The following is a 21,715-nucleotide window of genomic DNA, read 5'->3' on the forward strand; positions in this document are numbered from 1 at the left end:
CATATTTAAGTTTGTGTGTGGACATAATTTTCAGTTCTCTTAGGTATAAACCCAGGAGTAGAGTTCTGAGTCATGCAGTAACTCTGTGTTGACCATTTTGAAAAACTACCAAACTGTTTTCCAAAGTGGCTGCACCGGTTTACGTTCCATCAGCAGTTCTAAGAGGGTTCTGATTTCTCCATATCCTCACCAACACTTGTTACAGTGTTGTCCCAATCCACTTGGCCATCATAGTGGATGTGAAGTAGTATTTCTTTAGGTTTCAATTTGCACTTCCCTAATGAGTAATGATGTCCCTATTTGCTTTTAAATGCACGTGCCATGGAAGCATGGTCACATGACTAAATGCTCCCTCCCCACCCCCCACACGCCCAAGAAAACTCAAGTAATTCCAGGGCACTACAGGCCACAAGCCAACCACAGCTGCTGGCAGTTATCACTCAGCCTGTGAGGACTTAGAGATCTAAGCAGGATTGACTTTAGAGATCTAAGCACTGAAGAGCCAATACAGGATTTCAGAAAGAGGATGGTATTCTGTAATTTTCAGGTAATTCAAAAGGAATCAGTCCTGTCTGATTGACATTCTCTACCTAATCATTAAGGAAGTTTTCAGTGCCTAGGAGAACTAAGATATTGGGCATGGAGCTATGCATTTATTGGGCTATTGTCACAGAAGAAAGAAAAATAAATTAATTACATAAGACAGGAGTTAGTGAACTTCTTTGTTTAAGTACCAAGTAGTGGGTCCTTTGGTGTCTGTTTCAACTACTTAGGTCTGCCACTGTAACGTGAAGGCAGCCATAGACAATGTTGAAATAATTGGATGTAGAAATAAAAAACCTAAATTTATAAAAATAGGCGATAGGCTGGATTTGGCCTGGGGACCATAGTTTAATGACCTCTGCCCTAATGGATGGCTCGAACTAAGGTGGAACCTAGTCACGGGTTTGCTTTAAAGTAACTATTCTCTGCCTTCACGGTGATAGTGGCCATGACAGTGAAGGCGTCCATTGGTTGGTTTTACTCTTCCATTCTACTGTAAGACCCTAGGACCCGTGCAAGGTCTGTTAATTTGGTAACCAGCCACCTGGCAATTCACCTCATCACCTGGTCACCTATCCCACCAGAGGTGTAAGCAGAGCCTCAGCGGGCTGAAGGCAGCACCCCACCTCCTCGCTCCCCTGGCAGCAGTCAGTAACTCCTGTTCCCTGAGCAGCCCTGTGGGGAAAGCCCGAGTTAATGGTCCCCCATCCTGCCCCCTGTCAGGAGGATCGGATGTACTGGGTGAAAAAGAGAAAACAGAATGAAGCCTTTCGATGCCAAGAATGAGATGCATGGCCATGAGAGACACCAAAGAAAAGGGGAGAATGTCATCTTAATACTATATTGTTGCTGAAGAAGGACGAGTAATGGATGTCACCCATAAAAAAGTAAAAGCTTTCGTTCCAGTAAATGGAAACAGTATTTAGGCTTGGTGGATTGTTCAAGGGACATTTAGTTGGCCAATCTGCCCTGTATCGGTAAATAACGTGGACAGACTTGAGGATTTAATGGGCTGTCATTTCAGTTATTTTGCAACACATCCCGGGTACACGAAAGAGCATTTGGTGATTAAGTGCTGAATACTGTCTATTGTGAAGACGTTTGGAACAGTGAACAGAGAAAAATATCTTTCCTTGTAACAACACGAAACATATGGTTTATTAATTTAACGAAACCTGTTCAAATCACAGTGGAATCAAAACCACTTGATCTGATAATTTGATTTGATGACTTAATTAAAGTGACACTGTATAATATAATGAAAGCGGAGGAAATGGTGAAGACACCAGGTTGCCTGTGTGCCCCCTTCCAGTCTCCTAAGCCAATGCCATGTTTTTTGGAATACAGTCTCTGCTCTGCTGATGGAAGGATCCCTTTTTTCACCACATTTTAAATTCACATTTTGGTTAAAAGCAGTTTTTAAAGACATAAGCCACTATATGAGAATGCCTAAGTAACTAGCCTGTTTTCAATCAGCACACATTGAGAAAGAGCATTAGTCTTTCCACCCAAATTAGGAAACAAAGAAGTAAATCCACAATTGCTTTTTAAAAGTGTTTTACACTGAAAATATGGTTTTCTGCTATTTGGGGAGAAAATATTAATGTTGTTCTATCTTCAGTTTAATCATTTCCACTTACAGGGTTAATGAACTTGAATTATTTTATGTTATTGAAAGAAGCTCTGATATGAACACTTAAGTCTTTTGTAGGCAGCTGCCTTCCCAGAAATTCTCCCAAAAAGTTATGTTGTTACTTGCAGAAACTTTCAGCAAAGTGCTAGGGGAAATACATTTGTAATGCAGCCCTCATGGAGTGTTTTATACCTCCTTCTTTTAAAAATAGCTATCATTTAGCACTGGCCAGGTAGATCAGCTGGAAAATCACCCCGCACAACAAAAGGTTGTGGGTTCAATCCCCAGTTGGGGCACGTATGGGAGACAACAGATTGATGTTTCTGTCTGTCTGTCTGTTTCTCTCTCTGTCTTCTTCTCTCTCTCTCTAAAATCAATAATAAAAAATACCCTCAGTGAGGATTAATAGTAATAATAATAAATAAAAATAGCTATCATGTAGCTATATTTTTTTTTCACCTTGAGAGTGATTAAGAAAGAAGGCAAAAAGTAGGGCTGGTTTTTAAGGCTGTCCAAATTTCTGGGTTCCTCATAGTTTTGAAGGTCATGCCAGATATCCCATGATTACTATAATTTTATGTAAATATATAAAGAGTCGGGCTAAGTCGCCTTTGATTGATTGGCATAAAAGTGATACTGTGTAGACACTTCATGTAGCATTAACTACTTTGGCTTCATATTTTGTAACCAGTGAATTTCTCCTCATCTGTTAGACAGTTCCATCCACCACTGGAGAATTCCTTTACTCAAGGAGCTGTGCTTCAAGAACCTGTGGTTAAAAAGGTTGCATTAAGGGTATTTGTGTACCAAGTGCTATGCTAGCCTCTTTTGTTCCTGCATGTTTTATTTATTCCCCAAAACAGCTTCTGTCAGAACTCACTTTTCATTTATGGAATATTTGTTCAGCATCTACTATGGCACTAGAAATAAGAGCTGAAATAAGGGAGAAGAGTTCCTCATCCTGAGTGTACATTTTAGTGGTGAGAAAGAAATAAATCAACCAATGATAGAGCTTCCCTGTTGTTCTGAAACCACATCAGGAGTGTACCGAGAGTGCTAGAAGGTGGGGAGGCAGCAGGGAAGGGATCTGCCTTGGATAGGACAGGAGCCAGCCCTGCAAAATGCAGAGGGAAAGGTCATTTGCACAGGCCCTAGGGCATGGGAGCCATCATGGAGAGGTTGGAGAGCAATGATGAAGTGTGGGAAAAACTTTTCTTGCTAAGGAGTTGATTGTATTCTTAATAGCAGTTGGGAAGCCTTGGCGGCGGGGCGGGGGGGCGGGGGTCCTAAGCAGAGCTATAGAATGATCTGAACAGGTTTTTATGATCTGAACAGGTTTTTAAACCCATCACTCTGTTATGTGAGGAATGTTTGCAGAGAACCAGGGTGGAATCTGCAAGACCAGCAGGAGGCTGATGGAAATCTTCCAGGCAGGATGCCAGTGGTTGAATGTGGGTAGAAGTGATCCTTAGGGATGGATTTTGGACTAGAGTCTCTGAGATTTCTAAGTCTCAATGGAGGATGGTTGGGGTGTGCAAAGAAAGAAATGCAGCGTTATTGTTTCCCTTTAACAGATGAGTGGTCTGAGACTCAGAGAGAGCAAGTGATTATCCAGAGCCTTCCAGCCAGGAACTAACAGGGCTGAGATGTGAACTGAGATCCTCTTACTTCCGAAAGCAGCATTCTTTCAGTTTTCCAAGAGACTGCCAGGTTCCAATGAATCCACCACGGTGCCCTCTTTGTTTTTAGATGCCTGCAGGTGGCTTACAGCACAGTTTATTACTCCTTCCTGAATGAAGGAGCTTCACAACTAAACGTACTTGTGGGGATAGGGTGATCTTCCTTTGCAAAAGGAATCAGTATTTACTTGGCTTGCTTTTGGCAGGTCATCTTGGGTGTTCAGGGCACAAGCGGCTGAGGCCTTAATCATGGGTTCATTTCCTGGGAGGACCAGGGCACCCCCTAGGTCTGGACTGTGAGGCCTTCTAGGCTGAAGGTCTTGTGCATCCTTGAATCAATAGAGCCTAACACAGTGCCTGAGACACAGTAGGTGTATAGTAATTGTTCATTGAATAAATGAATGAGTGATTGAGTGAATGAATGATGAGAAAATATAAGGTACTGGATAATAATATAAGTTTTGGAGTCAGGCACACCTGGACCCAAACTCCAGGTCAACCATTTACTTCTACATTTTCTTGATGTAGTTAATAGCTAAGTCTTGGTTTCCTTAACTATAAAGTGCAGATAATAATTACAACGTCCCCCTTGGCTTGTGGCCTTTTAAATGAATCAGTGTAAGGAACATTTATGACAGAGCCTGGAATGTGGAAAGTACTCCGCAAATAATGATACTTTCTTGTGTGTTGGTCAGCAGTGCCTTCTTTGTATGTTCAGAACAACCTGTTACACGTGACATGATCCCCGGAGAGTACCTTTCAGAATAGGGGGCCATGCTGTCTTCCTCATAGAAGTGCAAAACCCGGTTGTTTGAAATTGTTACAACCTTTTTAATGAAATCTGCATTTCTTAACATGGTTCACATGTCCTGCCCCTCTCTGCAGCCCCATGTTGCATTTTTCTTCCCTTGGCATCCTACCCCTCAGTACACTGCTACCCTCCAGTCCCAGCCGGCGGTGTCTCCTGCCTGAAAGTCCCTTGCCCCACCTCTGTGCCTAGGGACCCCTCCTCGGCCATCATAGCTTAGCTCTAGGGTCCCTTTGCAAGAGTAGTTTCCTGAACGCCTTGGCCCAGTCACTTGGGGCAAAGCACCTGTACTTTTCTCTCATAGCACTTATCACTGTAGGAACAATACATTCATTTGTGTGATTTTTTTTTTTTTTTTCTAATCTCTAGCTGTCCCATAACCACATAAGCTCCATGAAGGGTGAAGCTGTCCTCTTTTTCATTGTTGTCAGAGAGAGTGCAATGGTCACTGTTCGCTCCTCAGTAAACTTTGACATGGATAGATGGATGGATGGATGGACAGACAGGTGCACAGATGGACTAAGCTAACCCACACATGTCACGTGGCCAGGAGTAAAAAGATTCTTTCCGCAAGCGTTGGCACAGTTGGGGCATTTATGACCTAGTCCAGGCTGCATGCTGTTGTGGGAGCACAGCCAGGCATTTGGAGTAGGATTCTACATCGCTCTCAAGAATTGGAGAGGTTCCCAGGATGTGGGAAAACACCTTCCACTTCGACCATAAACCACTTGGGTGAAAGCATCTATCCAAAAAAAAAAAAAAACCATGGAGAGAGGGCTGTCTTCTCTATCTCAAGGAACAACCATTCTACCCCACCTCACAGTAGAGAATGGAGGATTTAAAGTTGCAGGTGCTGGTGGCAGGCTGCTCCCAGGCAGACGTACTTTATGGCTGGGGAGATGTTGAACTGATATTTTTAACAGATGCCAAGGGCCATCTATCGTCTTCATGCTATAAATATTACCTAATTACTTAATCTGCTCTGTCTCCAGGCAGGGTAGGCAGTTTGATCTTCTAGGCCAACTTAGCCACCCTCCTATGGCTTCAGCTTTTCTTTATTTTCTAGAAAACTCTTCCTTGGCATTGCATTTATTTGTGTGGGCACCATGGTGCTCGGGAACAATCGGGTGGAAATTAACAAAGGCCAACAGCACTCTTTTTCCCAGAGCCACTCACTTCCCTGCCTCTTACTAATAACTAGCACTCACAATCCATGCAGCAGGACGCCCCGCGGGGTGTGGTGTGTGTATCTACTTGGAATCACTGGGGAGCATAGTGGGGAGACAGGCTGTTTATCTTCCCCACTCTTTCCACTCATTATTCCACAAACATATGTTAGCTAAGGAACAAGGAAGTTGGACAGTACCCGGGACTTTCTGCTGTGCTGGGAAACAGTTTCACCTCACCCCTGAGGCCTGAGATTCAAAGACCATCTGTAAAGACTCTGAAGTGGGAGCCCTTGTCGAGTCATCTCAAGTCGTCTTTTCTTCTTCTCAGCACAGCTGGTGGTCATCATGGTTGCTGAGTTCACTCCTAGGCCCTCTCTGGAGTGCTTTTGGGATTTCAAAGCACTAGCTTGGACCAAAATGAGTGTCTTCGCTGTTTTGCTTCAAATACAAAGAAAACTTAGTGCCTGTGTTCTGAAGGCGCTGTCTATATGTATAACACTAAATGCTAACAGGTATTATATATCAAGTGCATGGAACGCCATGGTTTCCATGCTTCTGAGCTGGCACCCGCAAAGGCTTTCTAGAAGAGAGGAACCTTCTCAGAGAGGAGTGTACTAGCCATTGAAAAATGTTGGCTTTCACCAGCCAGTCAGAAGCACAAGCTCCTCGGAACATATGTACCCATATGGCAGAGGTTGAATGGCCCTCTCCCTCCCAAGTTCTGCATAGGTGATTCCCCGCTAGGCAGTACTGCCTGTTCATTACCTTGATCTCTCCATGCTAATGGCAGGCCCTCTCTTTTCCTCTGGGTCCTTTTGACCAAGCCCAAGAGGATCTACTGAGGCCACTTCCCAGGTGTGGCAGACCATGGAACCATACCACAGAGGGTCATCCTTTCCAAATGACCAAGTTGATGCAGATGCCACATCTAGGGGTCAAACCGGGGTTGGAAAATGAACAGTGGTCCCTGAACTAGAGCTAGCAAGAGAGGCAGGTGCCAAAACTAATTACTTAACTGTCAGGCAAGAGCCAGGACACTCCCTTTAAATATGTTAGGTGCCAAGCCTCATTGATAACTAATTCTAAAAGAAAAACCATTTTAAGGACCAAATTGAAACAAATGAGGGCACTCTGACCTCTTCGTGTTATTATCATTTAGAGTCAGTGGTTTAATAGAACCTGGCTAACCCCATCAGTGTGGGTCACTAGATGATCACTGGGCATGGCCACTGGGATTACTGATAATGACAGTTCATCAAGTCTTAGATCTTAGATGGTGTTTGATAACAGTCTCGAGTTCCTGAGGGCAGCTACGGGCCTCTGAATGACCCAGGTGTTTCTTCATAATAAGTGGGGCAGTAACATCATCTTAGTTACTGCCCCCGTAACTATTAGGTGGGAAATAGGGGACTCAGCCAGAGAAAAAACCCAGCTCCAGGTCAAGGCCACTCGACATTTGCCCACCCTAGGCCTGCACCCTGGTCTCTGGTACAGACCATCAGTTGGAGCCCAGGTTAGAGCAAAGTAGTGGGAGAAGGTAGAAATTAAGAGGTACCACATGGAAGGGATGCTGTGTCCAGTGAAAGAGGCAGGCGTCCATTTTGGCCTTTTGGCAGGAGAGCACAGCATCTTAAAGGAGAGGGAAGGGCCCTAGGGTACATGGAACCCAGCCTTCCACCCAGTGTTCAAGAAGCAGCTCTCGTCAAGTGGGGCTGGGAAGATGCATCATTCTGAACTTGGCCACCTCCCTTAGCGCCAAGCTGAACAATGCTTTTTCCTGCACAGGACATAGACACCTCCCGTGGCCTTTAGTTCTGAGAGGAAGAGGAATATCACGTAGGAAAAAGACTTTTAAGAAGGGAGGAGAGGTCAGGAATAGTATAATGTGGGAAAGTCAAAACCACATGTTTAGAGAACTGGAGAATTGAATGGCCACCTCTGCTTTCCCAGACACAAGCTGCTGCCGTTGCACATGTTTTAAGTGCATGGCTCTGTTCCATGCACAGCAGATACAGCTGACAGGATATGGAAGTTTTCAAACTTGCTGTCTTCGTGGCAGTTGCTAAACAGAGTATCTAATACTCAACTGTTGGCTGAGAAACGGAATCGTGCACCAGGGCTTGTTTATGGAATGGAGGGGATGCCTCTGGGTGGTATAGAGGAAACTCTACAGGTGTGGAAGAAAAGCAGTTCTCCTTCCTGAGTAGGGAAGAAGCCAGCTGTCCATCTCCTGTGTCTTTCTCCTTTACTTTCACACAGAATCCATCACTTCTGACACTTCTGGTCACCAAATGTGTGGGAGTTTTTCCTACCAAGCAGTTCTCTGCAATGCCAGCTGGATGTCTTAAAGTTTAACTCAGTTCTGATATTACCTGCCTGGAGATAACATTGGGTTCACAGGATGAGGCCTCGGCCCCACAAGGCTCCTCCCACCGCACAACTTCTATCTGACTTGGCTGCAAATAGGAGGTTTCCACAAGACCCTCCGGGTTTGATTTACTTGTTAGAGTGGCTCACAGAACTCAAGGAAACACAATTACCAGTTTATTAAAGGCTATTTTAAAGGTACAGGTGAACAACCAGATCTGAATTTCCCTGAACCCCATACTTTTGGTATTGTTATGGAGGCTCCACACGTAGGTATAATCAATTATTAACTCCCATTTCCCAACTCTCTTCCCTCTCTAGGGGAGGGATTGTAGGTGGAGCTGAAAATCCCGGGCCTTTTATTGTGGCTTGGTCTTTCCAGTGACCAGCCACAATCCAGAAGCCATTCAGGAGCCCACACAGTCACCTCCGTAGAACAAAAGATGAGCACCAAGGGATTTAGGAACCCGGTGTCAGGGACTGGAGAGAGAGAGCAAATATTAGAATAGGAGAATACATACAGATGGCCAGCGGGTGCACGAAAAGATACTGAACATTATCAGTCATCAGGGAAATGCAAATTAAAGCCACAAGGAGCTGTTTGTTACCTCAGGCCTGTTAGAATGCCTATCATCAGAAAGACAAGAAATAACAAGTGTTGGTGGCGATGCTGGTGGCAATATAAATTGGTGCAGCCCATTTGTATTGCCATACTGGAAAACAGTATGGAGGATCCTTAAAAATTAAAAGTAGAATCACCATGTGATCTAGCAGTTCCACTTCTAGGTATTTATCTGAAGGAAACAAAAACACTAACTCTGTAAGATACCTTCATTCCTATGTCCACTACAGCATTATTTACAATAACCAAGACATGGAAACAACCTAAGTGTTAATGGATGAATGAATGGATAAAGAAATTGTGGTATATATACAATGGAATATTGTTCAGCCATTTAATAAAGAATGAAATATTCTCCTTTATGAAAACATGGACGGACCCAGAGGTTGTTATTCTAAGTGAAATAAGTCAGACGGAAAAAAACAAATACCATAAAATTTCTCTTATATGTGGAATCTAAAACAAACAAACAAATAAGCTTCTAATAAGATAGAGAACTAACTGGTAGGGATTAGGTGGTTGGTGTGTTTCTTCTATGGGCCATAATCCCCAGGAGGTCAAGAATCATGTCAACTTGTGTTCACCTTTATGGCTAGTTCCTGGGCAGAGTCCTGGCATAGAGCAGGTGCTCAGTAAATATTTAACAATAGCTCCTCCTTACACCACACTTCCTATACATCAGTCAGCAAGTGCCTGGGCATGTCATGCATTTATCCAAGACCATGCAGCTGATGGGTCCAGAACTGAAGTAGTCTCACTACAAAGTGAATAAGCCTTGGGTCTCAGTCTCTGAAACAGAGGTGATGATAGAGCCAGCAGCCCCACTGAATCACAGTGAGGATTTGTGTAATATGCTAACTCAGCCCCAGCCAGGCTCATCAGATGGGACTCGTTAAGGTTGCTGTGTCAGCACAGAATGGCACAGAGTAAAGGCCTTGGGGCTTGTCTGTCTGCATATATTCCCAGCATCCCCTGATGGCTTGAGGGATCCAAACCTAGTCTGCATTTCTGATGGGGGAAAATGGCAGTTGGGCTGCGTCCAGTTTGAGAGGGAGTTGAAGGCTATTCTGGAAATTGTCAGACCCTGCCTTCTCATCTGTCATTGAAAACAGAGAAGCTCAGGAAGGCAGACAGAGTGGGAAGGAAGCTTTTGTGCACGAAGGATTGTAGACCTGCTGAAGAAGCCACGGACCTGAGGCTGCAGTAGATGCATAGCCCTTTAAGCACTTTGGCTACCCCTCCTGACATCTGTATTCCCACCCAGCAGATAAGAAAACAGATGCGGGAGGTGTCTGTGGATGGAATGCACGTGACCCCTCTCGGGTGGAATGTGACAGACTGGGTTCCGTTCTGAACCCGCCTCCCACTGAGACCTTGGCCCAGCCCACAGACTCGATCTCTCTGGACATCCGTGTCCTCACTCATCTTTCATGGGGAGAATAATCGAAGCTGCCTCTTGGATTCAGTTCTCTTTATGTGGATCATCTGAGAGGAATACACAGCATGTCCTGGGCATCTGGCAACTCCAGTCAGATACTGCTGGGATGTTGTAAATCCCCAAAATGCTGGAGCGGGCCTCCTGCTTTCATTTCCTCCCTCCTGGTTCAAGCACCCTTGCCCTGCACATTCCATTTCAGGAGACCGTGGGCAGGATTGGGGGCGGGAGCACCAAGATTCCAGGTTTGAAGTCCTCCATGGTCTGCTTCAGGGTATTTTGTGTGTACCTAGTCCTCTTTGAAGAGAAATTCCTCTCTGAGGCCATTTCTTTGGAAAGTTCCCCTAAAGGACTCTGTATTGAAGGGTTCTAAGGGTTCTTAGCCGAGCTGGGGCAATAAAGATATGACATGCATGTAAGCTGTCTGAGGCAAGGCTAGGAGCTCTCTTCTACTAGGACCCTTCCCTTCTGTGGTGAGAGGAGACAGTGCCCTGCTCTCTCACCTGCCCAGTCCCTGAGGAGAGACCCACGCCCGCTCAGCCGGCTCAGGCCTGCCTGGTCCCCAGACACCACTCTGTGCAGCGTATAATGTCCCACCTCCCCCTCCCCAGCCCAGCCCCCCCAGTTCAATTTCTGTTGACAAGCATTGTGAAATCGTGAACTGGCACCAAACTGCTGTGTTTGAGCAGCATTGTCTCTTTAACTTCTGACCTATAATTGGCCTGTTGGTGCCTGGGAGGACCTTTAGCTCCCAATAGTTTAAGGCACTTAAAATTACAGTGACTTCACATGGATCCCATTAGTTTATCTAACACCCACAGTGAAGAGGAGTGTGGTGGGGGTGGGGGACCCTACCATGTGCTTGTGGAACCACTGAGAAAATATCCTTGACATTGATTTAGAGTCACAGGGCCTTCGGTGCTCTGCTAGAAGCCTTGTCATTATTTAACAAAGTCTGGGATCACAATTAAAGGTAGCTCAGAACAAAGGCAGAAATTCTCAGGGCTGGTGTGAGCATCGTCCAAGAGGCCTGTGGAAGGAAAGCAATCAGACACCATTGGGAATGTAATCAGGCCCGAGGAGGGGAAGGCTGCTGTCAAGAGCTCTTCGCAGGGGAGATCTCTTTAGAGAACCAGCAGCATGTGGCATTTCCCACATGGTTAAAGGCTTCAATTTTGTCCAGAGGGTGTGTCGAGACAACTGTCTGACCCCCTGGGTTGGGTGCAGTTTGCAGTGGGAGTGGGGCTCCCACCGTATACCTGTGACAGGGTTCCACCAGGGGGCCAGGCCTGTGGGTGAGGCAAACTGGGTAAAGGCAGGCGATGGGACTAGGTGGAGCCTGAGGCAAATGTGAGCCCTCACGCCCTGTCTGTGCTGCTGTGCTGCTCCAGGTAACCACTGCCACGTGGGGGTGCAGGCCTGACTCAGAAGTCCAGCTTGGTATGCAAGATACACCAATTGATCAAACACTGTACGGGCCCAGCAGCCTGCCCCTGTATGTGCCGTCAGCCTCAGGCCCACTGCTCTGTCATTTTCACCCCGAACCTGTGAAGGGGATATTACTGGGAACTGACCACCCATTTTACAAGAACACAAGGGGTCTGCACAGGTCTGGCTCCAAAGCCAACACCTGTTTATATGAGCGTTTCCAAATGGTTCTATAAACTCCCTTCTTTTGTCTGGTTTGTATTTGAGATTTGAGGGGTGGTTTTACTTGAAAGAAGGGATTCCATCACCGAAAAAGCAGGCAAAACTCAGAAGCACAGGTACTTTGGTGTGCTGTCTGCTCATTCGCATGGTCTGTGCAGGGCACCTGTCCACTTTCCTTCCCTTAGCCACAGAGCACGCTGGGGTGTTGTCACCTTCATAGATTTAGTGCTCTATCTGATTAGCAAATGTCTCCTTGGTGAAGGTGTGAGGTGGAGGCTGGGGACAGCCCCCCACCCCCACCCCACGAACGTGAGCCCAGGAGGAGATTGTGTGGTACCGATTTTGTAGGTGAGAATTTTATCAATGGTCCTGACCAAAGAGCAACATACCTTCTCTCCTTCTGTCAGGAAAACCTGAGGCCCCGTGCAGGCCAAGGGGAGAAGGCTGGTGCTCCCCACGGGGTGCTCAAGGCTCAGTCCAAGGGTGCAGAGAAAAGACCTCCGGGGGAAGCATGACGTTGAAGCTGGATTGCCCAGTGGGTAGGGTGGGCTGCCAGAGACAAGGAAATGAGGAGAATGGAAAGCCATGAACTTGGAGATGTGGAGGGACCACGTCCCACAGGATCTGTGGACTGCGAGATCAAGGATTGTATCCTGTCAACCAGCATCCCTGCATTTGAGCCATTATTTATTTCTGTGCCAGGTCCTGTTTTGGCATCATGGGTAATGTAGCAAACAAGACAAAAGGTGCCAACCTCACGGAGCTCACATTTCTAGTGGGGAAGTTTGGTTATTTATTACAGATATAATGCAGCTCCATGCAGCAACACATGGAAGGATCTCAGGTATGTGGAGGGTGGGTCACAGGATGTGCTGAAGGCAGAATTCAGTGCTAAGGACACAAGACAAGTTTCCGGGAAAGGTTTGGCCTTTCTTTATCTTCTAGGTCTGGGATCAGTAAACCACTGACCCCACCACCATTGTTTGTACATCCATAAGCTAGGAATGGTTTTTAGGTTTTAAACAACTGAAAAATTGGAAGCAGTAGAATATTTAATAGCACGTGAATAGCATATGAAATCAACATTCAGTGTCCGTGAGTAAAGTTTGGCATGAGCGCCGCCATACTCAGTCACAGACATACCCCCTGGGCTGCCTTGTGTTTCAGAGGCACAGTTGAGTATTTGTAACAGACACTGTTTGGCCCACCAAATGGAAAATATTTACTACCTGGACCTTGACAGAAGAAGTTTGCCAGCCCTGCTCTTAAGTCCTCCTTGGACTCTGCAGTGTCTCCTCCAAATCTGGCCAGACGACCTCTCCCTCCTGGGGAGGCGGCAGAGGGAGGGGGCAGAAGAGAAACTGTGTTACACCTGCTCTTCCCACAGGCCTGGATGCGGCTCCTCAGCCTGTGGGGCAGGCTCAGCCTGGCCTGCAGCTCTGATCGGGCTCGGTTCTGTGGAAGCCCCTGGGTTAACTGAATTCCTGTCCTGGTACGTGGTCCTGTAAGAGGGCGACCAGACCTGCCTCCTGTGTGAGCCTAACTCAGTACTTGTTGGTGCATTGAGACAATAGAATTCTGCACCTTTATTCAAAGCAGGGATACCAAGCTCCATTGATTGACAAGGAAGTATTTCTACAACTTACTGAGTAAAGCACAAAAGCAGCAATAAAAAAATTCAGCTGCAGTGCTATAATGCGCCATACCCCATTTACATCAAATTGTATGTATGTACTTTTAATACATATCTGGATGCTGACTCCCCAGAAAGTTAACAATGCTTATCTCTGGATGCTGGAATTTTGGGTGATTTTAAAAACTTCATATTTTTTTGTACTGCTTGGGTTTCTTTTTTAAAACAATTAACATGAGTCATCTTAATCAGCAAAGAAAACCCAGCTGTTTTACTTTCAAAGGATAAATAAGAATGGTTGCATCCACATGTGGGTGGTAGAATTATTTATGTGGCTCGGTAACCATTAGAGATACAGGCATCCCCACACAGCTCACCACCAACTGGAACAGGGGAGCGAAGGCCTCAGAATTAGAGGGGTTGGTAAGAATATGGTCAGATGTGAGGAAACATGCAGAAGTCAGCACTTCTGACATGGTCATCGTTGCAAGGGACAGGAGCTTCCTATGTATAAATCTTGGTTTGTTATTGGCATTTGGAAAAATGGGGGTGTAGGTCTTTTCCTGACTTTCCCCCCTACTCTGTGCTGTCTCCAGAAACGAGAAGTTTTAAACTATTTTAAATGGTATGTTAGTGCCACCTAGCGTCCACACTGTCACCTGCCGCCCCCACCCCACTCCCACCCCGTGTGTCTGTGGAAGCCTCCCTACCGGCTCTGTTTGATGTCCCTGCTCTGGTGGCATTTGTGCAGCAGGCAGCGTGGTGCCAATGCCTCCGGGGTTCTTCGGGGCAGTGGGAGTGCCTCATTAATTTATTCCTTCCTCCCTGTCATAGTCACACAAAGCAGATCTCTCCGGCTGCAGCATGATTTGGCAGTTGAAGAGCGAAAGGATGCCTCCCTGTCAAAACCAATCTCCTCTCTTCTCCAGCAGCCTCAGCAGCCAGCTCTTTAGAGCAGGGAAGTGTCCTGCTTGCCAGAGCGGCCTGGGACTTGGGGCTTTTGTGGAGGCTGGCCATGGTGGGCTCCTGGGAGATGCCACAGCCATGCCATGGTCCCCTGGCTCACCTCCTCCAGTGTGGCTCGGCTCCTCCGCTCGCTCTAACCGTACACTCCAGAACCCACTGTCCTCCTGCCCTCCTCTCCCTGGTCTACAAGCAGCTGGCCATCTGCTGCACCTCCTCCCAGGCCCCCCTCCTCCACTCCTGGACCCTCCAGGTTCTGTGCTCAGCTGCTGCTCAAGGAATCTGTAAAGTACAAACCTGCTGTGTCTTCCTCTGTTCAGGTTTTCCAGTGGCTTCTGAGTGCTCTTGGGATAAAGACCAGAGTTTTCAGCTAAGCCTATGCGACCTCCCACTCAGCTACATCCAGCACTGTTTCTTCCCCGCTCTTTCTCTGTGCCTTGATCCAGCCCTTGGGCTTCCTTTCAGCCCCTAGGCCTCCCTCCTGTGGTCCTTCGGCCTGCCCTACTCTCTTCCCCAGTCTGCCACCCAGTCAATCTCCTCAGCTCTCAGCGTTCAGGTGTATCTTTCTCAAGTCTTCCCCGGGCCTCATAGCCTGGGTCAAATCGTCCTATACTGTGCTTGGACAATCCCGAGTACCTCTCCTCCCCTCCATCCATTTCATCCAGACCAGTAATGTTAGCTCCACGCGTGGAATCCTTTGGTGAATCCCCATCCCCCCATTTAGACCAGTGGCTCTCAGCTGGGGACAATTGGTATCCCCTAGGGACATTTGGCATTACTGCGGACATTATTGGTGGTTATAATTTGGGGAGGGGGGTGGTGCTAGTGGCATCTAGTTGGCGAAGGGTAGGGATGCTGCTAAACACCCAACAACGCACAGGACAGCCTCCCCAAGAGCTAAGAGTAGTTTGACCCAAGAAGTCAGTAGTACACAGGTTGAGAAATCTAGCCCTAGACTCTGAGCCCAGTGGAAGCACGAACCCGAGCCACTGTGAAAAAGCATGTTTGGAAGCATGAAGTGTTGGAACTAAAGGCTGATTTGATATTCTCAGCCTCTTCATAGATAGACGTAGAACCACCATGTCCCTTCGAGCCTGCCGGCCACAAGAAATAAAGGGGCGGGGGGGCGGTGAGCCTGACTTTTCCCACATCAGGGTAGTTGTTCCGTGAGGTCCTGCTGGGTCAGAGAAAGTCATCCCTTTGTCTGTGTGTGCCTTTGCTTTAAACTTATTTAGCATCTCATTTTAAATTGTATGTCTTTATACTGTTAACTCTTTACAGTAGAATTCAATCTACAGTTTTATTTCATTGGTAATAGCCCACAGGTCCAATAGCCTGGCTTCTAGAAAAAAGTCATCAAGGAAAAAAGGCCAGATGACTATACTAGATTAAAAGAGCTGAAGTCTTAGAATACCGAAATAAGGGCAACTCTGATAAGGGGAAAATGGCTATAAACTTTCAGAGACAATCGGGGAAATTTGAATATGGACTGTGTGTCAGATAGCATTTTTGAAATGTTTATTTCCTTAGGTATGATCATGGTATTAGGGTTTTTGTCTTAGCTCAGCTTGCTCTAACAAACTACCATAGGCTTATAAACAACAGAAATTTATTTCGTACAGGCCTGGAGGCTGGAAAGTCCGTGGCAGGCTCACCTGTGAGAGCCCACATCCTGGTCCTTGCGTGACCTCACATGGCAAAGGGGCAGAGAGCTCTCTGGGGTCTCTTAAAAAGGACACTAATCCCATTCATGAGGGCTCCACCCTCATGACCTAATCTCCTCCCGAAGATCCCACCTCCTAATAACAAGACATTTTGGGATTAGGTTTTAACATATGAATTTGAGGGGACAATACATCCAGTCTCTTGCGATCATGTGGTAGCATGTCCTTATTCTTAGGAGGTGCAGGATGGAGTACTAAAAAGTGAAGTGTCAGGATGTCTGCAACTTGCTTGTGATAATTGAGCAGGAAAACAGTGGGGGCGGGGGTGTGATTGTGTGTACAGAAAGGGGAAAGGGAGAGAGGTGGCAAAAGTGCTGACGGTAGGCAGATTCAGACGAAGGCGGTGTGAGTGTTGTGTGTACCCACTAGTGTGTCATGTTTCGAGGTTGGGCTCTGAGAACTCCGGGCAGCCAGGGGACGGTGTGTTGTGCCAGGAGCCCCCTGAGCTTGCGGTTTGTGTCTTTAGTCTGCAGCTCTCCGCCCATCCACATGAAGGTGCAGCCTCTGAACCAGACGGCGCTGCAGGTGTCCTGGAGCCAGCCGGAGACCATCTACCACCCGCCCATCATGAACTACATGATCTCCTACAGCTGGACCAAGAACGAAGATGAGAAGGAACGGACATTTACAAAGGACAGCGACAAAGACTTGGTAAAAGTGGGGGTGCCTGCTGCCCTTGCAGTTAGGCAAGGGGCCCCCGTTGTGTCGCTCTGCCAGGCCCTGCAGGCCGGCTTTGTCTGTGTCACCCCAGCCTCCTGCTGCCACCGGCTCTGCTGCATGTGGAGGTTCCCAGTGTGAACTGTGCCCGGAGCCTGCCTGCGCCCCATCTGCCCTTACACTTACTGGTTAACACCGCCTGGAAAAGCTAGTTAATTTCTTCATAATCGGGCCCTTCAAAACTGACTCTTGTCTTTCATTATTAGAAAAACAGGGAGCTTCTGTTAAGCCCTTTTCATCTTAGAGGGTTATTGTAAATATTAAATGTTCTATGCCTGTGCAACACGTTCTGGCACGTGGTAAGCACTATGTAAGTACTAGCTCTTATTACTACAATCATTCCTCCTCTTCCTCTTCCCTCCTGCTACAGTCACTGCCACATGCAGCTGTTACTGTCCCCACACTCCCTTTGCCACATCTGATCTGCCTCACACATTCCTACCCGCTTTATCCCTGTGACCATGTCATTTCTAACCACTGTTCTCAGACACTAGGATATCTGACCTTACTTTGAGCTGTACGTGCCCAATTCCCCATCTCATCTTAAAATTTGAATAAATGTTCGGTGGCCAACACCCAACAAGGCACTTCAGAGCAGATGTTTTGGAAGCCATCCTCCTTTCCTGTAAAAGCAAACCCTCCAACAAGCATGAGACTTTAAGGCTGTGCCTGGAAACTCAAAGTGACACAATCGGGTTTGAAAGCCTTTGCCTTTATTGTTAATCAAAGGAAGGCTTTGAAATAATGAAATCTATAATTGTATATGCACATGAAAAACGCAGTCACACAGAGTGGGATTCTTAATGATGGTTATCACTTTTTTTCCTCCCAATACAGAGTCCCCAGGGCCCATTCAATCAGTTACAGAATAATACTTTCCATATTTCTTTAGATGAATATTCCTTTACTTCATTTCCATTTATATTTTCAATTTACCTACTAGACATTGTTATCTGGGTCACATAAGGGAATGACGAGCTTCATGAAATCAGAGAGGAATCTACTGAAAGTTACCCAAGGTTATGATATATTTTAACCTTTTTCTTGTCACTACTGGAAGTCCATAAGGGATTTCTCTCTTTCTGAAGTACAGATGTGTGCATTTATCAGCAGAAACTATGCAGGAGCTTAGGCGTTTTTTTTGTTGTTGTTGTTGTTTGTTTTTGGGGTTTTTTTTTTTTGTTCTAAGTGAAAAATAATTAAACATGCAAAGATGAATAGATACTGACTTGGAGTGAATTCTAATAAATCCCTGCATAGATGAAGCGAAGATTTTGCTCTGAACAGAAGATGGGGTCAGAGGTTTAGAGAATGAGGCATAAATTATTTTCAGAGAAAGAGAGCGATGTAGGGAAAAACATGCTTTGACAGCAAGTTCTTTTTTGTAAGAATTTCTAGGGATGGTTAGTTTCTTTTGGGACACACAAAATTAATTTTCTTAATTCCTCAGGAAGTCAAGCATGCCGACTTAATGGCTACAAAACTATTCTCTGACTGATGGTTACTCCAGCCCAGAAACCTGAAAGTAATATTTAATGTTGGTGTGGCATTTGCCAGTTTATATGCCTCTTCCACATCCTTACTGCAAACCTGTGGGGCAGATGGTATTGCTACCTTTTCCAAAAGAGATAAATGAGGCTTACAGTTAAATAATGTGACCCCAACCCACTGCTCTCGCCAGAAAGCCCTTTTCTAAGCTGCGGAAGCAGGTATGGCCACAATAACATTTTAATGCCCAGTCAGAGGTTTTCAATAGGTGCAGCAGGAAAACCCACTCAGCAGTTAAGTTCTTGGGGCTGCTTTTTATACTTGGCCCAGAACACAAGTTTCTGTGATGACATTTCATCCATTAGAGAAGTCTTTGAAATCAGTTGCGTTTGTTGTTTGTTTCTTTGCAAAGAAAGTGCCATCTGCTTTTTAGGTACTTTCTTTTCTATCATTTTTTAAAGACTCTTGGAATAAAGCTTTGAGAAATGGGGACCTGCATTAGGCGTGTGTCTCATTGGCAAACTTTTTCTACAAAAGGCCAAATAGTAAAGATTTTAGGGTTTATGCGACATAGGGTCATTATGGCAACAACTCAAACCTGCCATTGTAGAGTGAATGCTGCCCAAGATATAAAGGAATGGACATGGCTGTGTGCCAATAAAACTTTATTTACAAACAGATAGAGGGCCGGGTGTGGCCTGGTCCTGTGTTAGACCAGGGCTGCTCTTTTCTGCTGCATGATGTGGGCTGTATAGGAACAAGGTTTGTCTGGCTATGTTACCTAGCTTTCACGATAACCCTGTGAAGCAGCTCTTTGTCTCCCCATTTTACACAGGAAGGTAGCAGAGGCTAAAGACATTGAGCACATGGCTCAGAATTAACAGCTGCGAATGGGTGAAAAGGCTTTATCTCAGTTTGACCTCCAGCCAGGTGTCCTTCCTAGCGTCACGACCCATTTTATCCCATGGTTGCGATACAATGAGGCCTTTAAACTGCAAAGAAACAGACTTGCAGAGATCTTGTTGGATGTTTTAAACTCCGCATGGCTTTGGAAATCCAGTACACGTGCTAATTCTAGAGGCTGTCCAGGGTAGATAATTACAGTCTCTTAAGTTATAGTAACAATGAAAGATGTCCAAGATTCATGAGTATAAAGAGGGCCAAAGACATGGTTCAAGTCACAGTCAAGAATATGAGTCCAGACTGATTTTGTTACCTCTTAACCTGCACATTTCAGTGTTGAAACCAGATTCCCAGGCAAGGTTATTTCTGACCACCCTTTCCTTGCAAAGTTAGCCTTTGGTCAGTAGGGAAGCAAGGTGTCTGCCGGGCCGTGCCAGGCTCCAGAAACTGGAAAGTGATAGTGGACATTACTTTAGGTTTGGCTCGGAAGATGAGTTAGTGTACTGGCCTTCGAACCTGCTCACTGCTTTTCTTTCTTCACCTACAGAAAGCCACCATTAGCCATGTCTCACCTGACAGCCTTTATCTGTTCCGCGTCCAGGCCGTGTGTCGGAATGACATGCGCAGCGACTTCAGCCAGACAATGCTCTTTCAAGGTAAGGCCGGAGTGCGCCTGAGCCCCGCCCTCCTGATGCTGTCTCTTTTTCTCGCTCAGATGCTCCGACAGAAGGCCAGACAAGTCTGGCCTAAGAACAGGGGCTTTAAATTGTACCTGAGAAGCCTCAGGAATTTAGGCCTGTCTTTTAGATTAGGGGCTGTGTAGGGCAGAGGAGAAGAATGAAGTGGTGATTTTGATTGTTGTTGTTACTATTATTTTCCAACTCAGAGAACCAGGCGTTTGTCTAATGCTGTGTCAGATCACAGAATCTGCTCCTGGTCATGCTGTGGAATAGCCATTTAGTTCTTTGCATGATGCAAGAACTAAAGCCCAAAAAAGACACAGTTTACCCTTCCAACTGGCAAACCACACAGGCAGGCCCTGCTTGCGGGGGCCTTGAACTTCTTGAGAAATAGATATTTGTTTCTGCTGATTTGGACTGGCAGAAGGTTCTAGGGCCAGGACGAGGGTGAGGCAAGAGAGACATTCAAAATTTAAAGGGGTGAAAAAAACTTGGTAGTTAAAAGACATTCTACTTTAATAAGATTTCTTTTAAAGCAAAATCAATTTTAAAAATTCATGAACAACACAGAATCTACTCTGTCTTCCTTACCCTAACCCAGAGATTTTCAACCAGTGAACCACAAAAAGTTTTCAGGGGCACCGAACTCTTTTTCCCTTAGATTGTCAAAGTAAAAAAATGAAAACAGTCAACACAACAATAGCTTCCTGTGTAAATGAAACAAAATTATACCTATTTTTTGTCAGATCAGCAGAAAGTATGTGTTATCTGTGATGCAGAATTTTAGTAATTAGTTTATGTGTGCCATGAGATGAAAAAGGTTGAAATCACTGCCATACCCAACTCCAGTCCTAGTTCCAATAAAACTTTATTTACAAAACTGGGCCTCCAGCCTATAAGCCATAGTTGCGGACTTGCCCTTGTGACATGTGAGCTGAGTGAGCCCAGCCCTGAGGGACCAGGTCGTCAGCTTGCTGTGTCAGACCGAGGTCTCCCCAATGAGGTTCTCTTCTTCCTGGGTCCTCTGCTTCAGGGAAACCTTCCTACTAGTGGTTCTTTACCTCGTTGAGTCATGTATCTGATGAAGGCTTTTCCCTAGAGAATGCCACAACTGAGCGTGGGCCCTGTGAGGGCTGCAGGGCCAACAGCGACGAGTCAACTGAAGCCTGTGAGAAATGCACATTCATCGATCCCAGATCGATGGCCTCAGGCTCTCTGTGGCTGGGGCCCAGGAATCTCAGTTTTAACCAGATGGCCCAGGCAACTGGCATGTACATTAAAGACTGAGGACTCCTGGTTGAGAACTGGGGCCCTGAAATGAGGCCCCACGTTTGAGTCCTGCCTGCACTTAGTACTTCTGCAATTCTGAGAATGTGTATTAATTTTTTTTAAGCTTCAGTTTCACAGTCACAAATGTGGTTCTTTTAATAGTACCAACCTCGTAGCATCCTCACAGAGTGACTTGGGGTGATGAATGTTAAGTAATTTGCATAGTGTCTGGTACTGACTATCAATACTCTCTATTTGGTTTGATTTAAGAAGTTACAAATGATGAACCCAGGGTAAGAAGCCCTCCAACCTAGATACCCTCCCAAAGATCCCTTCCAACTTTATACTTTCGCAAGTTAATATTTAAATGTTCTTTGCTAATGTTCACATTATCTCATCCTTCCATTTAAAGTAATTGAAATTAGCATGCTG

General features: G+C 45.9%; 1 protein-coding gene across 3 annotated transcripts in view; it reads left to right on the forward strand.

The window, feature by feature from the left end:
• The window catches only part of PTPRG (protein tyrosine phosphatase receptor type G), a 681,808-nt gene that overhangs the window by 563,590 nt on the left and 96,503 nt on the right, over positions 1–21,715 (forward strand). For all 3 annotated transcript variants that reach the window (XM_054595580.1, XM_054595582.1, XM_054595581.1), the window contains exons 9-10: positions 16,693–16,877; positions 19,882–19,990. In XM_054595580.1, coding sequence (XP_054451555.1) covers positions 16,693–16,877; positions 19,882–19,990 — 294 coding nt within the window. The remainder of the gene's footprint in view (positions 1–16,692; positions 16,878–19,881; positions 19,991–21,715) is intronic.

This window comes from Pteronotus mesoamericanus, unplaced genomic scaffold (genome assembly GCF_021234165.1).
Source record: "Pteronotus mesoamericanus isolate MK-2021 breed Mesoamerican mustached bat unplaced genomic scaffold, CSHL_Meso_final scaffold_54, whole genome shotgun sequence".
NCBI lineage: Eukaryota > Metazoa > Chordata > Mammalia > Chiroptera > Mormoopidae > Pteronotus > Pteronotus mesoamericanus.